General features: G+C 28.9%; 2 protein-coding genes across 2 annotated transcripts; one reads left to right on the top strand and one right to left on the bottom strand.

Moving 5' to 3' along the window:
• Positions 1–2,006: 2,006 nt before the first annotated feature.
• Positions 2,007–4,057, bottom strand: LOC136085842 (uncharacterized). Its single transcript, XM_065807506.1, has 3 exons — positions 3,949–4,057; positions 3,697–3,798; positions 2,007–3,612 (listed from the first exon to the last, which is right to left on the bottom strand). Exon 3 carries the CDS (start codon positions 3,593–3,595, stop codon positions 2,120–2,122), a length of 1,476 nt encoding a protein of 491 aa, XP_065663578.1. The 5' UTR covers positions 3,596–3,612; positions 3,697–3,798; positions 3,949–4,057; the 3' UTR covers positions 2,007–2,119.
• A 12,155-nt stretch (positions 4,058–16,212) lies between these two features.
• LOC100207019 (ethanolamine-phosphate cytidylyltransferase) lies at positions 16,213–24,912 on the top strand. Its single transcript, XM_065807505.1, has 5 exons — positions 16,213–16,637; positions 17,686–17,859; positions 18,295–18,793; positions 24,193–24,347; positions 24,508–24,912. Exons 1-5 carry the CDS (start codon positions 16,447–16,449, stop codon positions 24,602–24,604), a joined length of 1,116 nt encoding a protein of 371 aa, XP_065663577.1. The 5' UTR covers positions 16,213–16,446; the 3' UTR covers positions 24,605–24,912.
• Positions 24,913–25,187: the final 275 nt, after the last annotated feature.

The following is a 25,187-nucleotide window of genomic DNA, read 5'->3' as shown; positions in this document are numbered from 1 at the left end:
TCTGGGTACATTTTCGCGCCGTTGGTATGTGAACTTTCTAGTTAAAATCTTTTCTGCGGTGCTCTCTGACAAATTTGTTAAGTCATTTTGGGGCACCTAAAACAAAAATTATAAAATTAAAAACAATTAAAAAATTTAGGATTAAGGAATTACTTGTAAGGGATCGTCCACAAATAACGTAACGCAAACTTTTACAATAAACAAAACAAAAAAGATCAAAATTTTTCCCTCGCAGAGTTTTAATTTATATATAAAAACAGATACCCCCCACCCCCACCCCCATTAAGTTTAATGAAAATAGCCGCGTAAAAAAACTTAATATCTCCTACTTCTGTTTTTTAAATATATTATGCGTTACATAATTTATGGACGATCCCTAAATAAAAAATGTTTATAAATTAAAAAAGCATTTTTTGTATATTATACTTTTGATCTTGTGCCTGCTTGAAATTAGAACATGTCTTTGTTATTATTAAAACAGAGTCTTTGAAGTGTTGTATTAATTTGAAATATGTTCATAATTTAAAAGTGTAATGTGTATACATTTTTGAAAACTCTTTAATCTCTTTTCTGTTCAGAGTAAGCCTTTGTATTTATAAATTGAAAATATGTGCTTAAGTTAAAAGTCTATAAAATATTTTCTTTACTGTTTAGAGTACCCGCCTTAAAATGACATAAAAGACCCTTAAAGGTCTTTTATGTCATTTTAAAGGAAAATAATTATCCAAATTTTTTTTAATCCATCCACTTCATACAGCTTCTGAAGACTCAAACTTTGATACAGATTTTTGTTCTGAGTCATGGTAATGTCTTATTTATTGCAACAGTTTAGATAGTTTGTTTAGTAATTTTTTATTCATAAAACATTTTGATATTTTAGGCTCAGCATACCCAGTTTACTGCTGTTAAATCAGCTTTAAAGCCCCTGCCACCACAAAAAACTAATTATGCCAATGTTATTTAAATGATTTTTTTAACTAATTCATCAAGTTTCTACACATTTTTAGAGTACAAAAGAAACAAATATCCAAACCTCATCAAGTGTAATTAATGTAACTTTATAAACAGATAATTCTGCTAGATAAAACAGCTATAATTTTTCAAATGATAAGTTTTTGATACAGCTTTTCATTGTTTTAGTGTTTCTCTTCAATAACTAAAAGTTATAAAATTAATGTATGTTTTCTTTTCTTTTTCTAAACCTTAAAGGTAAAATAAATACATTTAACATTGCTTTATTTTAGTTTTATTGCATCAGAACATAACTTATTTTAAATTTGCTGTTAATGATAATTTGAGATTATTGATATTTTGTGTTATTGCTATATATTTTTTTGGTGCTATTGCTATATATTTGTTTAAAGATTTCTAGTTTGCAAATACCTGCATTTATCCAGGCAAATGCAATTTTTTAAAATTGTGATATACTTGTATATCTTTCGCATAATAATTTTGATTATGTTAATGTCTTTTTAATTTCTTATTGGTTTCAAGCATTCCACAGACAGATAATTAGTCAAATGTATGCCACAAAATATTTATTTTTCATGCAAAAGTATTATACACTCAAACCTCTTTTCATGCGGTCCTTTTTTATGCGATACTTTATCACTGTGGACCAGAGTGACCGCCAGGTTGAGTTGTTCCCCAGGTCTAATTTTTTTTTTGCAATAGCTAGATATACATTAGTAGACACCATTTATAACATTTAGAACTTCTGGGGTGTTGGAATTTTCAAAAAAATAATGAGACAAAAAAATCAAAAAATAGCTATACTTATCACTGTGGACCTGAGTGACCACCAGATTAAAATGTTCCCTAGGTCTGATTTTTTTTTTCAATAGTTGGGTATACACTATTTCTAACATTTTGGGAAGACACTATTTATAACATTTTGGGAAGACACTATTTATAACATTTAAAACTTCTAGGGTGTTAAAAAAAATTGAAAAAAAAAAAAATTAAAAAATAGGTGTAACTTATCCTATACAAATAAAAGCACAAAGTAAAAAAGCTTTATGTTAACTAGTTATAATATAAGTCTAAATCTATAAATAATATACTTTACAATATATACTTGAAATTATAAACATTAAATTAAATTATATAATTATTCAGTTTATTTAATGTTTTTTGATGCAAACTCGACAACACTGGATTTTAGTCGTTTTGCATAATCTATATGGTTAACTCTTCGTTTGTATCTATTCCATGTTTTTTTGAATTCATGATGAATAGCTTCTCCTGTTTGCTCACAGTAAACTCCTAGGCCGCAGTCAGTAGAATGAAGAAAAGGAAGTATATGACATACTGCTATGTGAACTTTCCATGTAACACTGAGCTTGATACCCTTAAATGTGGCATGCACGTATTCAATCAAATCTGCATAGGACTTTTTAAACTCCAGAACAGCAGTGCTGATGTTATCCCCTGCTACCATACCAAATGCTTCTGCTTGAAGGCACTTAAACTTTCTAACACAGTTTACTATTGGTAGTAAGTCATATTTTCCATTGTTTATAATATCTCTTTCAAGTATATCCACCAACTTCAGGAACTTGCTTGCATTGTTTCCGTCAAGCCCTATGCTTTGGTATCCTCGAAACATGATGTAGTTTGATTGTAACCACTTCTCAAACAAAGGCCATACACTAACTCGAAGTACTGCAAGTTTATTTACTATTCCTATTAGAACATGGAGCTCAGGAACAGGAACCAACTCTTCGAGAAGAGTTTCAGGATCTTCCTCTTTGTACAAAAGTCTCGGATTTGTAACATTTTTAAAGTGTGACATTTTTGACTTCTTCTTTCCGTCAAGGGTAAAGTTGTTATAATGATCATCCAATGACCTAAGTGTTCGTTTAATTCCAGGCTCAAGAGTGCAGGATCCCTCACAATATAAACAACTGTATTTCCCAGCATGACTACTAATTCCAAACACTGAATTTGCACATTTTAGATCAAATGCAACGTAAAACTTTACATCGTTTAAATTCAGGGGCTCAATAAGCTTCCAAAGATTATCGTTAGCTTCAGAAACCCCCTCAACAATTGCTATAAGAAAGGATCTTTTTACTCCAGCATCATCTAGCTCTGAATCTGAAGAAGTTTTTTCCAGAGGATTAAACACATTTACAGTAACTTTAAGGAATCCCTGACCTGAATCCATAGCTATTCTCAATATGGAGTCATGTGGATCTATTCCTCGTTCTGTAATGACGTGCTGTATAAATGTAGATGTATCTTTTACATGAACCAATGTTCTAGTAATGGCTTCTTCTCCATCCATAAAACCTACTTCTTTAGAAGTGTAAAATTCATCTATACGGTTATGGAGAGCTTCAATTTTTTCAAAGATGTTCGCTTCAATACAGGTTTGAGTTCCCATACTAGATCTATATTTGGAACAAAAATTCTTTGTTTGATTTTTTGAAAGCTCAAGAGATTTAACCAACTCCATAACAGTACCAAAGGACACCTGTTTCAGCTCAATTCGGTCAGTTTTTTTGTCAGGAGTTCCAACCACAATGTTCAAAGGAGACCCTTGAGTAGCCAACTGAAACTTCTGTCCTCTACAAATATTTTCAGCTTCCATCTTGTGCTTAAGTATACCTGGCAACATACATAAATAAAATATGTTTTTTATTTGGAATTTTAAATTTGTATTTATATTAAAGAACAGCTTAATATACTTGCCTGAGGCTACCCGTTCTAAATATTTAGGTCCAAGCTGTTCTGCCGCTTCGATGAGATTGTTCACAGCTCTGCTCTTTGTACAGATATGAGCCACTCCTTGCACTAAACATTTTTGTTTGAAAACAAATGAACAAAATTTTTAATTAACTAAATATTTTATTAAGTACAATAAATTTTGTTATGTGAAGCATTATATATATGAAGCATTATATATATGAAAAAATAAAACAACAATAATCATAAAATTCTAACCTACAAAGCCAAAGCATGTTGAACATAGTCTGGAAGACTTTGCATGTTCAGAATCATTAGAAGCACTGATTTCATCAACAATGTCTTTGATGATCTTCTAAGATGCAATCTATCAATCTAAAATAATGGAAAAAATATTGATCAGTAAGTGATATTATTTTAGCTTACTAAATGGTATTTTACTATACACTATGTAAGTTTAACTATATATACTATATAATTAAATTTTAAGCTTACACTGTAAACAGTAAATAAATAGTTAATAAATAAATAGTAATTAGTTGTTTATCTTATACAACCTTATATACATGTTTTGTATAACTAATATTTATATACTACAATGTAGTATATATGTAGTATGTATGTAGTATGTATGTAGTCTACATACATACATATTATACTCAAATACTTCCATGCATGTCATACTTAAACTAAGTATATGTATATACATATACTTATCGTGCTGTATATATAATATATAAAGTTATATACATTTTAAGTCTACGCATACAATAGAAAAACTGAAAGTTTTTTTAATAACACATGTATTATTTTTTAATACATGTATATGTATTAATAACACGTACTAAGTAAATGTTGTAATAACATGTATTAAAAAAAAAATCTGTTCTATATTTTTAGTTAAGAAACTGTGTGATTGTAAATATAACAAAGTATTAACTAGAAATTAATAATAATTATTATACATAAAAAAACAGATTAACATGAATTTTACCTTGGATATCTTCACTATTCAGTTCCCTAGGTACTCCACCTTGTTCTTGTCGAGATCATAGAGGTTTCTGTGGCAATTGTTACAAATAACCTTGGGATAGTTGGTTACATCTAAACTATACTGACTCCAGACGAAAGTTTTTATCTTTGTTTCAATTGCTGGAGTGATCTTTTGAATTTTAGATGACTTTTTCCCGAACTGTGTAAGACAAACAGCACACGTTTTATGTAAACAGTACGCCATTGTATATACAATTTAATAATTTCGCGGACTTTCAACCGAGTTTTCACCTAATTTATTAAGATTTTTATGGCTAAAAATAAATATTTTTGAGCAAATTTTTTTTGACTTTGTCCAATCACTCAGAAGTTTTTAATGTCATAAATGGTGTCTACTAATGTATACCCAACTATTGAAAAAGAAAAATCAGACCTGGGGAACAACTTAACCTGGCGGTCACTCTGGTCCACAGTGTATTATATAGGTACTCCTGAAGATTTATGTGATTTTTATATTGTTTCGAAAACTATTTTTTATAGGTACTCCTTAAGTTTTATGTGATTTTTTTAAATGCGTTTTCTTTTATGCGGTCCGTATCTACCGCACAAAAAGAGGTTTGAGTCTGTATATATATATATATATATATATATATATATATATATATATATATATATATATATATATATATATATATATATATATATATATATATATATATATATATATATATATATATTTGTATATATATAATATTCTAAGTTGCTATAAACTGTTTATTTTGGCAAACTTAAGTTTTTTGATCACCTGGAAAATCTGCTTAACAGAGAGTGAAATTTAGGGCTACTTTGAATAATTTTAATATATAAAAAATATTGATATTAAATTTTAAATAACAGTCTTGTGAGTAACCCACTGCACTTACAATCACTGTTTGAAACAATAAAATGAAGTAATGAAAAATTTTCATCTATTGTTATTAACAATTTACTTAAATTTATACGCATGTTTATATCGTCGATGTGATTATATGTAACAGTCTCTTAAATAAATAGCAACTATTAAGTAATTATTTTAGTATGATGTATTTATAGCTTTAACTGTTCACTTTTTCCCCGGCATCACGAAAAAAGAAATTGAGTTAAAAGTTGCACAATTTTTCAATATCGTCAGAGATTGCTCTGGTGGTCGGCTGCGGCGATGTGAGAAAACAGCAGTCTCGATTGACGCGAAAGATTCAGACAGTGACGAGAGAAGTGAAGAGGACAACGAAGGTGATAACGCTCCTCGATAAAAGAAGCAAAAGACCTCTTTAAATAAATACTGATATCTTGTATTTTGAATAGCATTACTATGTAAATAATATGTAATATATGACAGTTTATGTAATATGAATCGTAGTAATAAGTAAATTCAAAAAATATTTTATATATTTTATAAAAAAAAATCACGCTATACTACTCATCTTTTGAGTGGTAATTCGTGGTTTTTTTTTTGGTCGCTTTTGGGCTAGCCCTTAAGGGACCCTTATATTCCGCGCGGACATTTTCGTCAGGGACCCATAAGTTTTTTAAGGCGGCTAAGCCGTTATATTTATAAATTGAAAATACGTGCATAAGTTAAAAGTTTATAAAATATTTTCTTGATTTTTTACTTTTATTTACTAAATGTTCAAAGCAAGCTTTTCAAATATAAATGGTTATATTCATTTGAAATGTGTTCATTAGTTGAAAGTTGATTAAATGTTTTTTTGAGGAAGGAGTGTGGGGAGTGGTAATCAAATATTGACGTAATTTTATAGGGGGTTTCTCTAAAAGTTTGACAAGTTATTTACAAGGGGGAGAAAAAGTTATTTACAAGGGGGAGTAAAAATTGTCAAAAAATTGTTGACATATTTAATGAATAGCCCCTTTAAGGTGAGTTTCCACTCATCCGTTTTTCTACGGGAAGGGGAAAGCGAACGGAAAAATAATCACGTGAGCATGCGCAGTTTTCCTTTGGACAAATAAAAAACTTTATTACGCATGCTCACGTGATTATTTTTTCCTTTCCTTTCCCTTTCCCGTTGAAAAACGGATGAGTGGAAACTCGCCTTTACATGCAAAAAATAAACATATTTTTCTTAGCATCAGCCGTATAATTTTTATCATTTCAATAGTCACTAGACTCTTTCCGTTTCTTAAAATATAAAAGAAAACTGTTGAGCCATTCCAAACACGCATAATTAACAGATTAAAATGGTTTTAGAATTGCTTTTAAATCTTAAATGACTTTATTTTTCTAAAACATGATAAATAAGACAAAAAATTTATTCATCATGAGACAAAATTGAGCATTGTCTGCACATTCTGGTGTACCGAATTTTTTTCAAGCTTTGCTAACTGTTTTACTTAAGCAGACAAATAAATACACATTACCAAATATGGTGTTAAATTGATGAGATCACTTGTGAGTTTATTTATTAACCTTACGCCACATTCTAAGTCCTCATAATAAAGTTGTAAAATATGACTGCAGACTTTCTGCAAGCTCATTGTTTTACGTATATTGAATACCTCGTCCAGAATCGAAATTTACAAGTCATTTACGAGCTGTTTGTACATTGTAAAATGTATGTAAAGTTTTCTTTGGAGTAAATATATATAAATAGTTTTTTTTTTGTATTTTCACAACAACATATTAAAATCAATTTTTTACATCATTATAAAATAAATATACTTCCATTACTCATAATTATAATTGACAAAACACCACCTAGATATATACAGGTGAAAAAAAATTTAAGAACCTTTTTTTGCATATATTATAACTGACTTGATAAGATGGTTGTTGTTCTGAAACTCATTAAAGACTAAGATAAGCCTTATTAAATGAATATAACCTATTCTGCTGTAGTACTCAAGGTCTCATTAGTTAACATCACTTTGGGGTTAATTGGATGATTCATCTAATGAAATAGACCTACTTGGAAGAAAATATTTTCAACAACAACGGAGAATTGGTTATACAAAACTAAGATGTCAATCAGTGAACCCTACGCCGATTTGATGAGAGGGTAAAAATTCTAAAGAAAATAGTTGGTATCACTTTGCAATTGACATAACTTATTACAAATTGGAAATCTATTTATCAGTTATTGTGGTAAGAAAAGGAAGTATACAATCTGGAGAAAACTACCAAATAAATTGGAAGGACATGTGTTTCCTTTTCAAAAAGATATCCAAAGAAACAGCATTTCCGCGCTACTTGTTAAAGGCCAGATATTTTGATCATGACCCATAAATGAGCGATGCGTCTTTATAACGTAATCTTATTTTTTTACTTTTTTTTTTGCAACCTGAAACATCGGTGATGTTAAGTATGGAACTTGCCGTTGTTTTTTGCCTAATCTGGAAGTCCTAAAATGAATACACATTTAATTAAACCTTGGTTAACGAGAGAAGATATTAATTTTCGAAGGCTTCTAAGCTTTCCTAAGCCATTACTCCACTAAGCCTCGTTTTCTCTTGGGCGACATCAATAGTCTTGTTTTCTCTCAGGTGACAATATACTAATAAGCTGTTAATGGTGAAGCATGTTTACTCAAACCTTAATAAACGGTCTCTACATACAAAAACAGTGCAAGGCTCTGGAGTCGGAGTCGCTAAACAAAATCGCGACTCCGACTCCAATAATAAAACTTCTCGGTATTGCACACACATCACAGTGGGCGGAATTTCAAAAAACCTGGCCAAAAGCCAAAAAATGATTATAATTAATGGAAAATTTCTGTAAAGCATTTTTTTGAATCCCCAACTTTGAATTTGACATAAGTGTACCAAAATTCAATAATGGTAGATCCAAAATGGCGGTGTTTTAAAAACATTAATCATTAGAAATGCCTTTGGGCTTTCGTGTTTAACCAATTAGTTCTAATTCGACATTTGAGTTCAATAGACTAATGTATTATTTACATTACATATATAAACATTATATATAATACCGATATATAATGTATTATGACTGTATTATTATGCCGCAATGTTAAAAAAAATAAATTGAAAAATTCATTATTTATTCTACTTATTTATTTGTTCAAGGAAAACAAGGAAAACTTTCATTTGCATCATTTATCATAATTGTTTCATTTATATTACTTTAAAATAAATCACCACTGTCATCTGAATCATTTATTGTTGAAATATTGTTGATAAACTCAATCACAGACGAATGAGTTTCAGAGTTTTCGTTAATCTACGGAGGTAATAACATTTGTTAAGCTTGAGAAGACAAAGATCTGCTAACTTTTGCATGAGATTTTAAAAGTGAAGATATTGCAGGATCTGACGAAACCAGAAGTCTGCAAAAAACGTCATGCATTGTATTTTTTCTGGAAATTTTCCTGGAGAAATCTTCGCGATATTTTTTTAAGTCTTTGTTTCTCGATTCCTGTGCATCCTCAGATAGTTGTCCTATGGGTAGTATTGCTGTTTTTGTTATTAAGGCTCCATGAATAAGTACTTTGTGTACTGTTGTAGGCATGTTGTACCAAGGATACTTTTCAACAAAAAGTAGTGCAGTTTCGGTAGAATAGTTATCGAGTTTGTCTGCGTCTATTGGAAAGCCACTAGATAATACCTGTAAAATTACATGAAACCGATTTATTAGTTATAAATCCACTCCTAGAATATCAGCAGACACTTGTGAGTTTTTAAAAAATCGAGCTGTATTTCCGTCATTTGTATTACCGCATCATGGTTTCGGTCGATCAACTATTAACCCTAGCTGCAGCTTAAAAGCATTCTGGATTAACAATTTTTGTTGTAATATTATACTTTTTTCAATGTCAGAACGTGCTTGCCATTTTTTTATTCCAAGTTTATACCCAAGATGCAAAAAACATTCAAAAAAGCGAATCCATGCGTGCAACGTTGATAAACCGTATTCCAATTTTGATTCGTCAACTTTTATTTCTTTAACGAAATTGATATTATTGAATTGCCTCGAAGTAGCAGAACACAAATAACACCGCATTGTTGATTTTGTCAATGTTATTGCATTGCAAACTTTTCCGTCAATCATTGTCATAACCAATTTATAATGTATTTTAATTTCTATTTCATGTTGAACAATGATGAGAGGAACCAGTGATTTAATTTTATCTTCAATATAGTCTTTTTCATTAATGCTTGTATGGACATTTTCGTGAAGAAATTGAAGTCTGATAGGTCGGCAAAATCGAGTAGATGAGGGTGTCCTATTTTTCTATAGAATAATATCTTGACCTAAAACTGAATTTGTACACAAAAGTTGTAATGGTACAAGTGAAGTCAGAAAAACATTTGCATCTGAGTTTCTTCCATCGGCAAATCTCTGTTTATATTCGCTATGACCGGAACTGCCATCAAACCCCCACTTAAGAATTAAAATAAAATTTGATAAAATATTTACATTCAAGGAGTCAATTAGATTTTGTTGAGTTTTTATAATTCTTAAACAAGTGTGGTTTAATAAAGATTGCAGTTTTACTTCGGCGCTTATTTCAGTTACCGTTATATCTTCAGGGTAACACATTTTCTTGGCTTCTTTAAGTTTTTCGTAAGATGGTAAAAAAGAAGAGCTATTCGCAATTGCAGCACTTCTTATAATGCAATATTGATGTTTAGAAAGCTTTGCTTCTATTAGTATAGAAAGAGCTGTTTCAGCACATAGTTCAGATGTTTCTGAAATTTGGGACAATTTAAGGCTCTCTATATAGTTTGCGACTCGGTGTTGAATTGTGGAAGGTAAATCTTTAACTGTAACTCCGGCATTGCATACTCCTGAAGCCCGAAGACTCATCTGAGAAGCAAATGCTAACTCGGATGAACTAAATGTCGAACGCATTTCCTCTGTTTTTCGCCGTTTCGTTCGTTCACTAGCTTCATCAAAATTCAAAGGTGGTCGACCCATTGCACTATGGCTTTTTCTCTCTTTATTTCGTGCTTGAACAATCTGAAATTATTTAAATGTTTAGTAAATATAAAAAAGTTTAAAACTTTAATAGAGATAAGCATTAAATAACTTACACAAATATTTGTTGAGGCTTTTAACCAAGTGTCATGTGTCTTCAAAAATATTTTTTTTGTTCGGTTACTACTTTTCCATTTTATTTTTAATTTTGTCAATACATTTTTTAGTTTCTTTTTATCATCTGTTGAAAATTGGAAACAAATTTTTCTTCTTCGACACAACTGTGATTGCAAAATATTAAGCTGGTCATCTAGATCTGAAGATAACTCGTTTTTTAAAATTTCAAAAATTTCAATTCGAGGAATTTGCAAATGATCTTTTTGTGAACCTTAGATATTAATTGAAAATATAATAATTGAAAAAATCATAAAAAAATTATAACTTTACTAAACTAATTAAAAATAAAGTAAAAAGTAATCGATAATATATTATATTACATAAATTCGATATATAAGAGAAAGGTAAAATATACTGTTAATCATATGATTGTATATAGATATAGTTATTATGTTTTTTGAGAAACTGATTTTGTAAAATTCAATAAAACTATACAAAAATCGTCGTAGCTGAGGTAAAAAAGACGTCGTAACCGAGGGGGTTTGTCTCCCCCTTCCCCCTACACTCTAACTTTGTCAAAATCTCATTCATGTGTGCTACTAATTTTTTTGTAGTTTTATTGCACTTAACAAAATCAGTTTCTCAAGAAACATAATAACTATATCTATATACAATTTGACTGATTTTGTAAAGAAAACAAAACACCGCCATTTTGTTTACTAAAAAACACGACTAGCACTACACAATATAAGTTAATCAATTAATAGGCAAATATAGGTGCCTTTTCTTTTAATCAATCTTTAGAATACACTTTTATGAACAACATCCAAATTATAACTAAGCGGAATCTCGTGGGTTCACTACTTTTTCAATGCTTGAAAAATAGGTTAAAGAAAATAAATAAACTTTATTCTGTACTTTTTTGTTCGCACTTTTCGCATAAAATTTAGAGAAATAATATAAAACTTTTTACTAAAATATTATATAAATACCTTGAATAGTATCGTCCATAGTTAGTTTTTTAGTAACGATAAATAACTTTTTTGTAAACGATACTTATTTGACCACATTTTTTTTTTTTTATAAATGCCTATTAAGTGTTTTTAATAACAGATGTTTAACTGCGTAGATTTAGGTAACTTTAAAATTTATACAATTTTTTCTTATACAATAAAATGCAACAGGGCTTTGTTTATGTAGTTTCAAAATAATAAAATCACAATAGTGATTTTTTTTTTTGACTTTTGGCCAGCTTTTTTGAAAATTAGCCCACTGTGCGCATGTACAAAATATTTAACCTTTCAAGAATTTTTCATATATTTGACGAAAAAAAGTATTTTTAAATCATACAGTAATAATTTTTAAAGAATTTAATGACTTTTTTCAAAAATTTTGCTTTGGAGTTGGAGTCGGAGTCGTACTCTGAAAATTTCAACGATTGAAGTTGGAGTTGGTACTTTTTTAGTACGACTCCACACCCCTGGCCGTATTAAAATCATCTTCTTTGTGAAGTTTTGTCACACATTCAGATTTCTGAATCTAAATAAACTCAACAAATTTGACAACCATACTTACTCCCAAGAGAAAATACAAACAAGAAATTGTTGTGAAGAGTTAATAGCAGAATTAGGGTAGAGTGTATTTTTGTTTGTGAGTTGACTGCAAGAAAGCAAGTCATCCATTATCACAAAATTTATAGAACATATTCCCAAGAGAAAAGGCCTAATGTCTATGGGCTATTAACAAGATTTAGTTAGTACAACTAATACTGATGAATTGAGGAAACTCAAAGTTTTTGAGTATTTAGTGCATTAGTATCAACTTTATACTGAAACAGTATGCTACATCCTGATATAGTGTACTTGGTAAACCACACAGACAGATGATGAAACCACACAGACAGATGAAAGTTTTTTTTGAGGTTTTTTTGAAAGCAAACGAATCAATAGGTAAATCCTAATACAAATAAAAATCAAGTTTTTTGTTTTGTTTTTGTTTTTTGTGTGTATAATGTTTTTAATGATTGAAAAAAAACTCCATTTTCTTATCATTATTTTTATTTTAGTATCATTTTTCAGCCAGCCTGATGCGATGCATGATGGGTTACAAAGAACTTCATGATATTTTGGGTAACAATGTTCACAGAGTTTAGTAATACAATATTGTTTCCCTTGATCTATCGTCATTTAGGATGATTTTTAACACCAACATTTTCATTGCCTGAATCATTTAAGCCTTGTTAGCTGCACATGTTCGTTCATCAAAAAAATGAAAGGCAATTAGTTCTTCAACCATATATGACAACAAAATGCCTTCATTGCCACATTTTCAACTGTTGAATTGATTGATTTATACAATTCTAACCTTTCTCAGAACTTAAGATTATTAAGTGGAGCTTGAATGGTGTGAGATGCTGTAAACCATGACTGGATGTTTTGTGTATTCAAAACAGATGAATATGTGAAACAAACGAACTACATTTGTCTCACAATCAGTCATTCAAAATTAGGACCAGTGGTGGAAAATCTTCAAGAAATAGATAGTTTTGGCATATTTCATTGCTTCAGGTGCCACCAGATGGATGCCTCAAAGTGGGATTTGTCCCATATAGATTAGTGATAATTTAAGGAGTTCTCTATGGTCATCACGAGGCTGACTCTCCTTTTGCAAACGTGACACAGCAAATTCCACATTTTATCGTGTGTTTTCTTTCATCACTTTGTTGTTTTCTCAATTTCTTTCATCATCACTTTGTTGTTGTTGAAAATTGTCATTATTTTTTTATCTGACATACCATCCGCAGTTCTGTCATGAACCATCGACTGCCATGCTCTATGGAATCTTTTAAACAACAAAATATTAGGTCCAGTAGATGGTCTTGAACAGTCTATAATTTTCTTATAACCGCAAATACTGAGTTAGCTAAATACAAACGGTTATAAATACATTAAAAAAACTGACGTCAATTTACAGCTCACTTCTGAAAGAAAACCATTAACGTTGGACTGATTTTCTTTCTTGTTTAATTAAAAATAATCTAAACATTTCTTAGTTGCTTAAAACTCTCTCTACTACTACTGCAATCTCTTAAAGTTTTTTTCTGGCATGTTATTTAGTTGTATAAAAACTCGAAAATACTCTTGAAGGAGCTAAGAAAATGGAATTGTTTCTAAAATGAAGTCTATAGCATTTGCAAAATAAACTAAATAAACTAAATAAACTTAACACTAAATTTTTTTTTTTTTTAATCCAAAACTGGTATTTTTTTTCACGAAACACTAAAAATATATATTTTTGATGGTTGAAGAAAATGAGAGTGAGTTGCGCATGTGTAAAATAAAACGTAATTTAATCAAAAGTTACAAATGAACTCCGTTAGTTGGAAAATTATGTTGGTTTAGTTCAAATTATGAAAGTTTTTTTTTATAAATGTCTCTCTTATATATCTTATTTAGTTTATCTTATAGGTAAGATTATGTTATAAAATGTCTGACTGAACCAACTTATTTTTTTCACCTAACTCCGTTAGGTGGAAAATGTAAACTTACAAAGAATATGATTAATGATATGCAAAATTATTATGGTGTAAAATATTTTTTACTATCCATAAAATGTAATACAAAAAATATTTGTGCAATGAAAAAAATATGGTTTATTTTGCTCCAATGTACTAGATATTCAAATCAAGGGTTTTGCCACTTATTTTGCTAAAGAACTGAAATTAGTTGCTATCTATGTCAATATGAGAAGTTACATAGTACTTCAAAGTATAAAGAACATATACATTTACCAATACGGATTAGTAACCTATTAAAATTAATATTTCTAGCAAGGGTGAAAGTTGTAGTTTTTGGTCTTGGCAGAGACGTAACCGCCGGGGAGGAGGGAGGGGACCCAGGGCCTAGACCCCCCTGGCCCCTTATTTTTTTTTTTTTAATATTTTTTTTATAATAAACCTATTGTAAAATATATAGAATTACTTTATTTCTATAGTATTTATTTTCTTGAGATAAACTTAAAATCTGAAAATCTCAATAATGCATTTTATTGCAAAAAATGAAGTATTTACTGTAATACCCGCGAGGTTCTCACACATCACAATTCGATTGTTAAATCAAATAATGTTATTATCAACATTTTTTTTGAATTATTATCTGCATTCTATTATTAAAACTAATCTAAAAAGGTTTGATTTAGTTATTATAAGTTAAGTTATTTAGTTATTATAAGATTTAGTTATTATATTATTTTCAAATTTTTTCTTGATCATAACTCCCCCCCCCCTTCTTTTTTTTTTTTCAATCGAAACCCCACCCCTATATCAAAATTGTGGTTAAGGCTCTGCTTTGAGGTAACTAATTTCCAGGCATGGAGCAAACTCTAAACATTTATATTTTCATACTTATAATAAACAAAGATGCTTTTCAAAAAAAATCATTGCGATTATTAGAGCCTGGAAACAAAAAACCCCGAAATTTTGCCCCCTCCTGCCTCAAAAGTGAGAGCAACAAGATGATAAAATATTTTTTGTATCATTTTCAATTAGACTTATATTCATCAATACATTTTAAGTTTCATAGTATAATCAGCATTTAAAAGTTTCGCATAGTATAATCAGCGTTTAAATTTTTGACCGTATAAAGTGTGTAACCCCCTCAAATTGAGTGGGGTTCAAACTTTATATGGTCATAATTATTAAACGCTGAATTTTAGCTTTTAAAAATTATGATCATTATCAACGACTGAAATATTATGTTATGAAATTTAAAAATTATCGACGAATATAAGTCTAGTTGAGTACAAAAAATATTTTATCAGCTTGTTGCTCTCACATTTGGGGCAAGGGGCCAATATTTTAGGGCTTTTTGTTCTCAGGCTCCAATCATTGCAATTTTTTGCAAAACATCTTTTTTTGACATAAGTTATACTTATGTATTATCTTTATTTGACATAAGTTATATATATATATATATATATATATATATATATATATATATATATATATATATATATATATATATATATATATATATATATATATATATATATATATATATATATATATATATATATATATATATATATATATATATATATAGTTGTTTGGAGTTAGCTCCATGTCTGAAAGTTATTTCAAAGACCAAAAATTGCAATTTCTGCCCTTGGTTTCTAGCCTACCAAATGACGAGTTATTGCTAAAGTGTATCCATGGTGAGATCCAAAATGCAAATGAAAGTCTTAGTGAATTGTTTTGGTCTTGTGTAAATTATAATTAGGTATTAGTATGGGCAAGCGAGATAAATAAATTTTTAAATTATTGCAAGGTGCTTTTTAACACTGATAGAACTATTTTAATAGAATCTAAGCAAAAACTTGTAGCTTTAATAAGAATTAGACTTTTTCTTGCCTTTCCACCACCTAACGAACCAATGTTTAGTGAAATTAAATCATGCCCTTTTAAATCACTCTTGCGTTCAGACAACAATTCAAAAGAAACCACGCGATTTACATTTTAAATGACAGGTGAGAGCATCGTACGAGCGATTCCCGATCTCCCATAAGTTTTTTTGTCTTCGTGCCTTCTTTATCCCAAGTTATGTTTTAACGCAAATGTAAATAACAAAATATCAACTTACACTCATATTGTGTGAGTCCACTGAAATTGGCAATTGAATTTTAAATTAAAGATTTAATAAGGATTTGTTTTTCATTAAAAGATGAGTAATATTGACAACGAGAAGAAAATACAAAAGGTTTGGTGCGACGGTTGTTATGACTTAGTACATTTTGGTCATGCAAACCAAATTCGACAGGCAAAATCTATGGGAGATTATTTAATAGTTGGTGTACACTCTGATGAAGAAGTTAGAAAGCACAAAGGACCTCCTGTTTTTAATGAAGAAGAAAGGTTTGTAGTTGCTATTATACACGGAAAATGCATTTTATGCCACTAAATTTAAGTTATCGCTCATGACGGTTTTACCTAACTGCGGTTGCCAATATTCTTTGCCCAAGTCTCGAAAAACGTCAAAAAGATTTCATATATTTATGTGTAAAACAAATAGTATTTTTTTTGACATGGCTGACACTTTTGTTTGACTGCTTTTATAAGCTTCCAAATATTATACTATAGTTCTTGTGTTTTTTTTTAAAAGTAGGGAATAGTTAAGCCACAGCCAGACCATATTTGCTCTGAATCTCATGTAACTAGTTATTTAAAACTGCAAACATCTTGTACACTATTACTCTAGATACTAGTATATGGCAAGTACAGTAGTACTCTAGATACTAATATATGGCAAGCTGTGCATTTAAAAAATAAAAGTTTTACATTAAAAAATGTATAAAGCTTTTTATAAAAATATAACATTTAATTCAGTATAAAAAGTATGGCAATAGCAAACTGCATATTCAAAACTTTTAAAATTCATTTTTGGTTATTAATAAAAGCTCAGCATTAGTAGATTATAAAAAGGTTGTTTACCTATTTAATTTAGTATTTAATTACTTACGTGAAAAATGGCTTAGAGGAAGTATATATTATCTACAATAGAGGTGTTCCTATAGAAGCTATATATGAATTAAATATAAAATCAATAAATATGGTAATTTAAACATTTTATAGCTTTTGTATGAATTGCTGATGTAAAATATAACTGCAAGATATATAGTATATCAAAATTTTTAAATAAATTGTTATTTAAAAATTTTGATATACTATAAATAAGTTATAAAAACTCATTAATTTAATTCATTAGATTTTTAAATCAAAAGGTTAAAAAGAAAGACAAAAAAAGGTTTTTTTATTTGAATGCCCATTAAAACACATGGCCATCTAGTTTTTATTTCATTATTAGGTTAACATGACTGTCCACTATTCATTATTTTACTTTTAGTTGAGCTTATTGTGTTTTTTTTAATAACATTTTATAGTTGCTTTAAATTGGTTACTTTAGATACAAAATGGTTCGAGCAATTAAATGGGTTGATGAAGTTGTTCCTGATGCACCTTATATTACGGCATTAGAGACATTGGATAAGTATGGATGTAGCTTTTGTGTCCATGGTGATGATATCACTTGCACTGCAGATGGACAAGATACTTACCATATTGTAAAAGCAGCTGGGCGGTGAGAAATAAAAAATAACTTGTTACTATAAATATATCTGGAGAAGAAATGTTTTTATTTGAAAAACGCATCAATGTACTATAAATACTTGAAAGAGTTACTTGATTAGCTAATGTAAGATAAAAATAAAACAAATTAATATAAAATAAAGAACAACAACCTTTATTTTAAATTTTTTCTCTAGAATTATAAACAATCTTTTTTTACTATTATTTTGTGTATATTATAAATTCTTCAGTTAATGATCTATGCAGTTTTTATTTCATAAATTATAAATAGTTATAATACGATCTTTTGATCGTTGAATATAGTTTATAGATTTGGCATACCAAATATTGCAACATTCTTATATAAATTTTATTTAGATGTTGAGATAAAAATCAATATAAAATTTTAGCAGGTTTATTATGATTGGTTATTATGATTGATTTTCAGATATAAAGAATGTAAACGTACTGAGGGTGTTTCAACTACAAATCTTGTAGGACGCATGTTGTTGCTAACAAAAACTCACTTTGATCATGGAATTCCAATCAACAGTATGAATCCTCAAGATCTTGAAAAAATATCTTCGGACTCTAGTGGAAAAAGTCCTTATACTGGTGTTTCTCATTTTTTACCATCTTCTCAAAAGATTGTTCAATTTTCTGATGGAAAGGATCCAATGCCAGGAGATCGTATTGTGTATGCTGCAGGAGCTTTTGACTTGTTTCATGTAGGGTTGCTAGACTTTCTAGAAAAAGTTAAAGAATTAGGTGATTATGTTATTGTTGGTTTGCATACTGATTCTGAAGTAAATCGGTATAAAGGAAGCAACTATCCTATTATGAATTTGCATGAACGGGTGCTTAGTGTGCTTGCATGTCGTTATGTTAATCAAGTTATTATTGGAGCTCCTTATAAAGTCACAGAAGAGCTAATTACACAGTTTAAAGTAATTTTTTTGTATATGATTTTTTATTTTCAATATCACAAACAACGAAGCATAATAACATATAAATAAACATATGTCAAATAAAAATTAGCACAAAATCACTGCGCACTAATTAGTACATCTGTTGATTAAATTTTCTTTATATAATTGAAACGTTATTATATTTGAGAATGTATTGTTTGAGTATAATCCTTTAGGAAATTATTTTTATTGATAAAAATAAAAGAAAACTAACCTAAAATATAAAATCAAATTTGTACAAATTTTATGAGAATATTGAAAAATAAAAATATTTGTAATTAAACCAGGGCTTGGAAGCAGCTCTGGAGCCGGAGCTATCCGGAGCTGGTGATTTTACATGGAGCTGAGCAAGAGCTGGAGGTAAAATATTTCCTGCCTGGAGCCAACTCCACCCTTTTGATATTTTAAAATATCAAATTTCCATAAAGTTTTTATTTTATATAATGAGATTTTTTTAAAGAATTTAAACAATTACGCTCATTAAAATATTTATAATTTCTAAATAATGCATTTTTTCATATGGTTTATAAAAAAACAAAAAGAAAATTTTTTTTTTCAGAATTTAATTTTTATCCAATTATTTTGTGTAATATGTCATGTGATTCTTATTGTAGAGTATGATAAGTTACTTTAAAATAATACTTCTAAACAATGTCAATGATTGGTTTGCGGTTGTCCATAAAATGCATAAGCTTTTTATGGACAACCGCAAACCAATCATTGACATTGGTTCTCTCCCCCTTCCCCACCCCCCTGCATTTTGCTTTACACTTTTTTGGGTACCCTCCACCTCCCTTAAAGTGCCTACCCTTTTAACCTACCTACTTAGTATTTTATGATATTTTTTAAAATTTAGTGTCTCCTTACTTTCATAATTGACCCCTCTCCCCCATTTGAATGTACTTTATTTACGATCATTTATGTACATACTTTATGGATGATCCTTAACGAAAAAATACTTTATATATGTGTTAAGTCACATGATTTGTTTTAACGTTTTTAATTAGTTGAAACATTTCAAAAATAGATTCAAACATGTGAGTTCCAAATAAAATTAGGAAAAGATTTTGAACATTTTTTAATGATATTATTGATTTTATTTTTGTTTATACTATCTTTTTTATTATTTCTCTTATCTTTAAAATTTGTCGTTTACTTTTTTTTCATAGTTTTTTATAAAAATAGCTTCAAACTCAAACGATTCTGAGAGGTTTCTAGATAAGTATTTTCCAATTGATAAAACTACAAAACAAGTTACATGTAAGATTACAGAAAAGATAAATGATTAAGTGATTTCATGCGCCATGCAAATGAAAAAATCAAAAGTTTACAATATGAAACGGCATTTGGAAAAATCACATCTATCAGTATATTAAATTGTTGAATCTGAAATGAGCCTTATGGCCCAAAGAAAATCTTCAAAATCATTTTATCACATTCACAAGATTTCAATATTAAAAAAACTAAACTGAATACTTTAGATTCTTTTGTTATCAGTAGTAGTTGAACAATAAATCAAGTTAGTGCTAAAACTTTTAAAATTGGAATTATTTAAATGGTAGTGAATAATGGAGTTTTGTTGAAAACATTTGCAGATGAAGGATTTCAGTTGGTTACATGCCAATTAGGTAAAACTCTTGGATTCAATACTGGACACAATTCTGTGCGCAGTTTTGTTATTGAATTTGCTGAAAAAAAGAAAGCTGAAATAAAGAAAATATTGTTACAGAAATTTATTTATGGGAAAATAGATGCAGCTACTCGACACCAAAATAATTATTTGGAAATAAATAGTCAATATTATTATGCCAAAAAAAATTTAAAAACTTTGGCACTGATAGATACACAAGGACAGCACAACCCTGTTGCTATCAAAAAAATGGTGGAAGATACTCTATATAGATTTGGTATCAGCAATGATCAAATAGTATGTGTAGAAAATGCAGCCAATATGATTAGAGCATTCACAATTTTAAACAAATATTCAGGTGATGAAAATTTTTGAGATAAAGCTTTGCATTATTAAGAACAAGTGGAATTTTTACAACATGATATAAATGAAGAAAAAAAAAAGGAGCTTGGGAAGAAAATCTAGCCTTTATCAACCCAGAATGGTGTCAACAATTGTCTACTGACATTAGGCCGATGCGCTGTGTTGTTCACACTTAGCAGCTCGCTATTTGTATGATTTAAAAAAAACATACATTGCCCAACTTTTGACAAAAGTCAGTTATGTTGCAAAGAAACTAAGAAACTCACATACAATATTTTTAGCAAGAAAGCAATACAAGGTTGTTTCAATTTTGGATAATGAAACACGCTGGGGTTCTACATTCCGGATATTTGAAAGATTATTGCTTTTGCATCCACTGTGTGAGCAATTTGCTACAGGTGATCACATATTCTTTATAGTCCTTGAAATATGGGTTAAATCTAGTCATCTTTGCAATCTTTTAAAAAAGCCACATGTGGCAGTTAAATTTCAAGGAATCGACATTACTCGAGGAGAGTTCCTAAAGGAATGGTTGAAATTGAAGTCTGACCTAGAAAAGAATCAAGGACTATTTGCAGAAGACATTTCAAAATCTATGTACAAACAAGAAGAAAAACCATTTGATAATGATATATTTCTAGCTGAAGTTTATGTTGATATAGAATACTATTGGAATTAAAAACAATAGCAGAAAAAATTTATAAAAGAGATATCAAGAATATAATAGATAGTCAAGAAATAAGAAATACTGCTATGATATCTACAGTACTTCTTTCAGTTTTGAGTGAACCTAATTCCGATGGAGAAGAGGATGAGTTTGAAAATGAGCTTAATAAATAAGAAAAAAGGAGAAGTGTGACCAAAATTAATTTTGGTCACTTCTTTTTTTTAATTTTTTTGATAAAAATACTTTTAATACAAATTTTTTGGACGACTGTAGGATAATGGAAGAAATGGGACGTTCAAAAGATATTTTATTTTTAAGGATGAATCAAGATTTTGATTAACAAAATATTAATAGTACTTAAGTTACTGTTATAAAACATTAAAAAATTTTTGATTTTTTTTTTTTTGCCGAGTTGCTCCGAAGCTGGAGCCAAAAGTTATAATGGTGCCGGAGCCAATTTTCAGACCTCGGCTCCATAGCCCTGAATGAAACACTAAATTGATAAAAGGTGGTCCAAATGACTGTTTAAAGGCATAATCAATCCTCAAAATCAGGAAAACCACTTGAGAGACAAAAGGAAATAGTTGTTGACATTGGTTGTTGACATTGGTTGTCACCTAAGAGACAAAAAAGAATGCCTCTAATTAATTGAATGCCTCTAAGTAATACTTCAAAAAATTAATATCCATTGATGGCTACTGCTGATGATGTAGACTAACTTTTATAATAATGTTGACCAACTAGGTCAACATTATACCTGAGGTATTGCCTAAGAAAAATGGATTTCAAGGTTATACAAAAATTAGCTTTAATGGCCAACAAAAGTATGTTGTTATGGACTTTTTTGAATTTTTTTTTATTAAAAAAAAACAGTTGTGCCAATTTTTAGTTAACATATGTTATGAAAAAATTGCTGACCATTTTTATTATTGTGTTAAAGGCAATTTTGTAATGTTTCTATTAAAACATTTTATATTTTCTTAAGTTATTTAATCTAAACATTGTATATTATTTTTAATTAAAATTTAATACAATTTGTTTAATTTAGATTTCTTGACTGAGATTTTCAACATCACATGAGATGTCAACATTTTATTGTAATCTTTTTTTTCCATTATCAATCATTATCTTAAGAAACTAATATCAATAAACATAAAAAAATTGCAAAGATCTGACCTCCACTGAATGCCTGCATATCCTAAAGCTTTTAACATCTCAACCAATATAGATCTGCACCCTTGTTAAACTGCACCCTCTAAATAGTTGATTTCACTTCATTACAGGTTATCAGTTCTGGTGATATGAAAAATCTCCTAAAAACTATCCAGACTTTCTCTACTTAGCTATACCATATAGCTATACAGAGGCATTCAAAACATCAAAATTAAATGGATGCACTGGCATATTGTCAATGACAATAATGAGTTGTTGATCATATTCCCTGTCATGCATACCTTTACAAACTCCAAACCAAAGGATACGATTGCACACACTGCACACAACAATGCCTAATATCAACAAACTAATGGATATTTTGATTAACCTTTCTATGCATGTGTGTGTCTTACACTATTGGATGACTTTTACAAAATGACATAAAACCTTGATCAGGGACATTTCTCCTTGAGGTTTTCTTTTTCACCTGAATTCTAATCTAATTTTTCACATTTAGGCTACATTCTTATGTACTATGTAGATCTATCTATACATTTTCTGGGATTTTATAAGCATTTATGACACATGAGTCTTTAATATGTGAGCAATTAGGTGAAAATTTTAAAAAGAGGGTTTTGCACCATGTATACATCACCATATTCACTGAAATTTGGCACAAATTTTTAAAAATATAAGTTAGAAAAAATCTGTGCATTTTTATTCCTATCCCTTTAATATTTACAGCAACTTGAAGTTCAATTTTGAATGGAAGCTGAGGAGGTAAAATGCTGAAAAACTTTCAAGACTAAAATTTTCAGTTCAGCAGGTTTTAAACTCCGATTAAATTTCAGCATCGCAGCATTACTCCAAGCACTTTTTAAGGATAATAGTAAATTTTCCCCCTCTCATTTTCAGTTAAAATTAATCAATCTCCAAGTTACTGTAAATCCTAAATAGGTAGGAATTTTATGAAAATTTTTTTTTCGACTTTTCTATCTTATGTCTCTAAACATTTGTGCCAAATTTCAGCAAATTTGGTGATGTAGGGTGCAGATTTTTTTAATTGTATTTTGAAATATTTTTACTCAATTACATATATACAAATAAATGTTACTTGTCTTTCAAGCCAACTTTAAACTTTTGCATAATTTTGAAGCCAACTTTAAACTTTTGCATAATTTTCAGTTTATTTAAAAAATTTTGTTCTTTATTACTACTTTATAATTCATAAATCTTTTTAAGCTTTTATGTTGATGAAAAAACAAAAAATATAGAAAAACTCGTTTTAAATTTTAAACTCGTTTTAAAGATTGTTTTAAATTGTTTGCCATGATTAAACTAAAAACTGAAAAAAAAAAAAAAACTTTCCACAGCTTCAATTAAAAACCATACCTTTTATTATTTAATACTTATTTTTTTTGATATCGCGTTATTGTTTATTAATGTTCTTTTTTTAACTTATTACTACGTTACTGATTATTTTATCTTTGTTTAGCAAATAAAACCTGATAACTGTGTATTCATTTTACATTTGCAATAATGACTAATTTTTCTCACCATAAGGTTGATGTGGTAGTACATGGATCAACATTAATTATGAATGATGCTGATGGAAGTGATCCATATGCTTACCCAAAGCAAATAGGTATATTTCAAACTGTTGATAGTGGAAATCCATTGACTACATCCGATATTGTTCAAAGGATAATTGCACACAAGTATATTGATTTTTATATACATTATTTAGTATTATTTTTATAATTCTTACAAAATTTCTACAAAAAATTAGTAAAACCATTAAAATTTATCATCAAGTTTAAATAGTTAAAAAGTTAGTTTAAAATACATTACATTTAATTATGTATATTTTGTTTTAAGGCTTGAGTATGAACTAAGAAATCAAAACAAAGAAAAAAAAGAACTCGCTGTATTAGAAAGAATCCAAAAGCAAAAAGAAATGAATGAAGTTGTTTAAACAAATGTTTATTTTATTTGAATAAAAAAAAAATCTAAAAGCTGTGTCCTACTTTATAGTAGGACAAAGCTTTTAGATTTTTGTGTTATTATATTTGTAGTTGCGCGCGCGTGTGTGTATGTGCGTACGTGTATATGTGTGTTTGTGTGTGTAAATTTTAAATTTTTTGTGTCTACACAAATGGGTAAAGTATTAATCAAAAATTTGTTTCGTTTTATTAATTAAATATTTGCTGTAATAAATAATTGAATTTGTATTTACTTTGCTTAATTAATATTAATTAATGCAATTGTTTTGCTTTAAAACTATTTGCTTGTCCTGTTTCTTTATTGCTTAGAATAACGCATAGAACCGTTGAGGAAAGTTGGTTATTAAAAATTGTGATTGTAGAAAATTTTATATTAATTTATATTTAAGATATTGGATAGTTTAGTGTTAAAGTGATGAAAAGTATTCTATAACGTGCGTACACGAAAATTAGAAATTTAAAATCATATTAAGAAAATTTTTTTAAAGAAGATGTTATGAACGATAATTTGAACAATGCTGTAAAAATATTTGAAATCTGTTGGTATCTAAATGA

The sequence above is a fragment of the Hydra vulgaris genome, chromosome 10 (assembly GCF_038396675.1).
Source record: "Hydra vulgaris chromosome 10, alternate assembly HydraT2T_AEP".
Classification (NCBI taxonomy): Eukaryota; Metazoa; Cnidaria; class Hydrozoa; order Anthoathecata; family Hydridae; genus Hydra; species Hydra vulgaris.
The sequence above is the reverse complement of the archived record's forward strand: the minus strand, read 5'-3'. Positions and strand labels throughout refer to the sequence as shown.

What these genes read in the sequence shown, in the direction of transcription:
- LOC136085842 (XM_065807506.1), bottom strand. Translation starts at nt 3,595, where the DNA reads ATGGAAGCTGAAAATATTTGTAGAGGACAGAAGTTTCAGTTGGCTACT.
- LOC100207019 (XM_065807505.1), top strand. Translation starts at nt 16,447, where the DNA reads ATGAGTAATATTGACAACGAGAAGAAAATACAAAAGGTTTGGTGCGAC. An exon ending in GTTTTTAATGAAGAAGAAAG is followed by an intron (nt 16,638 to 17,685) that starts GTTTGTAGTTGC and finishes TGGTTACTTTAG; the next exon opens with ATACAAAATGGTTCGAGCAA. An exon ending in CAAAGGATAATTGCACACAA is followed by an intron (nt 24,348 to 24,507) that starts GTATATTGATTT and finishes TTTTGTTTTAAG; the next exon opens with GCTTGAGTATGAACTAAGAA.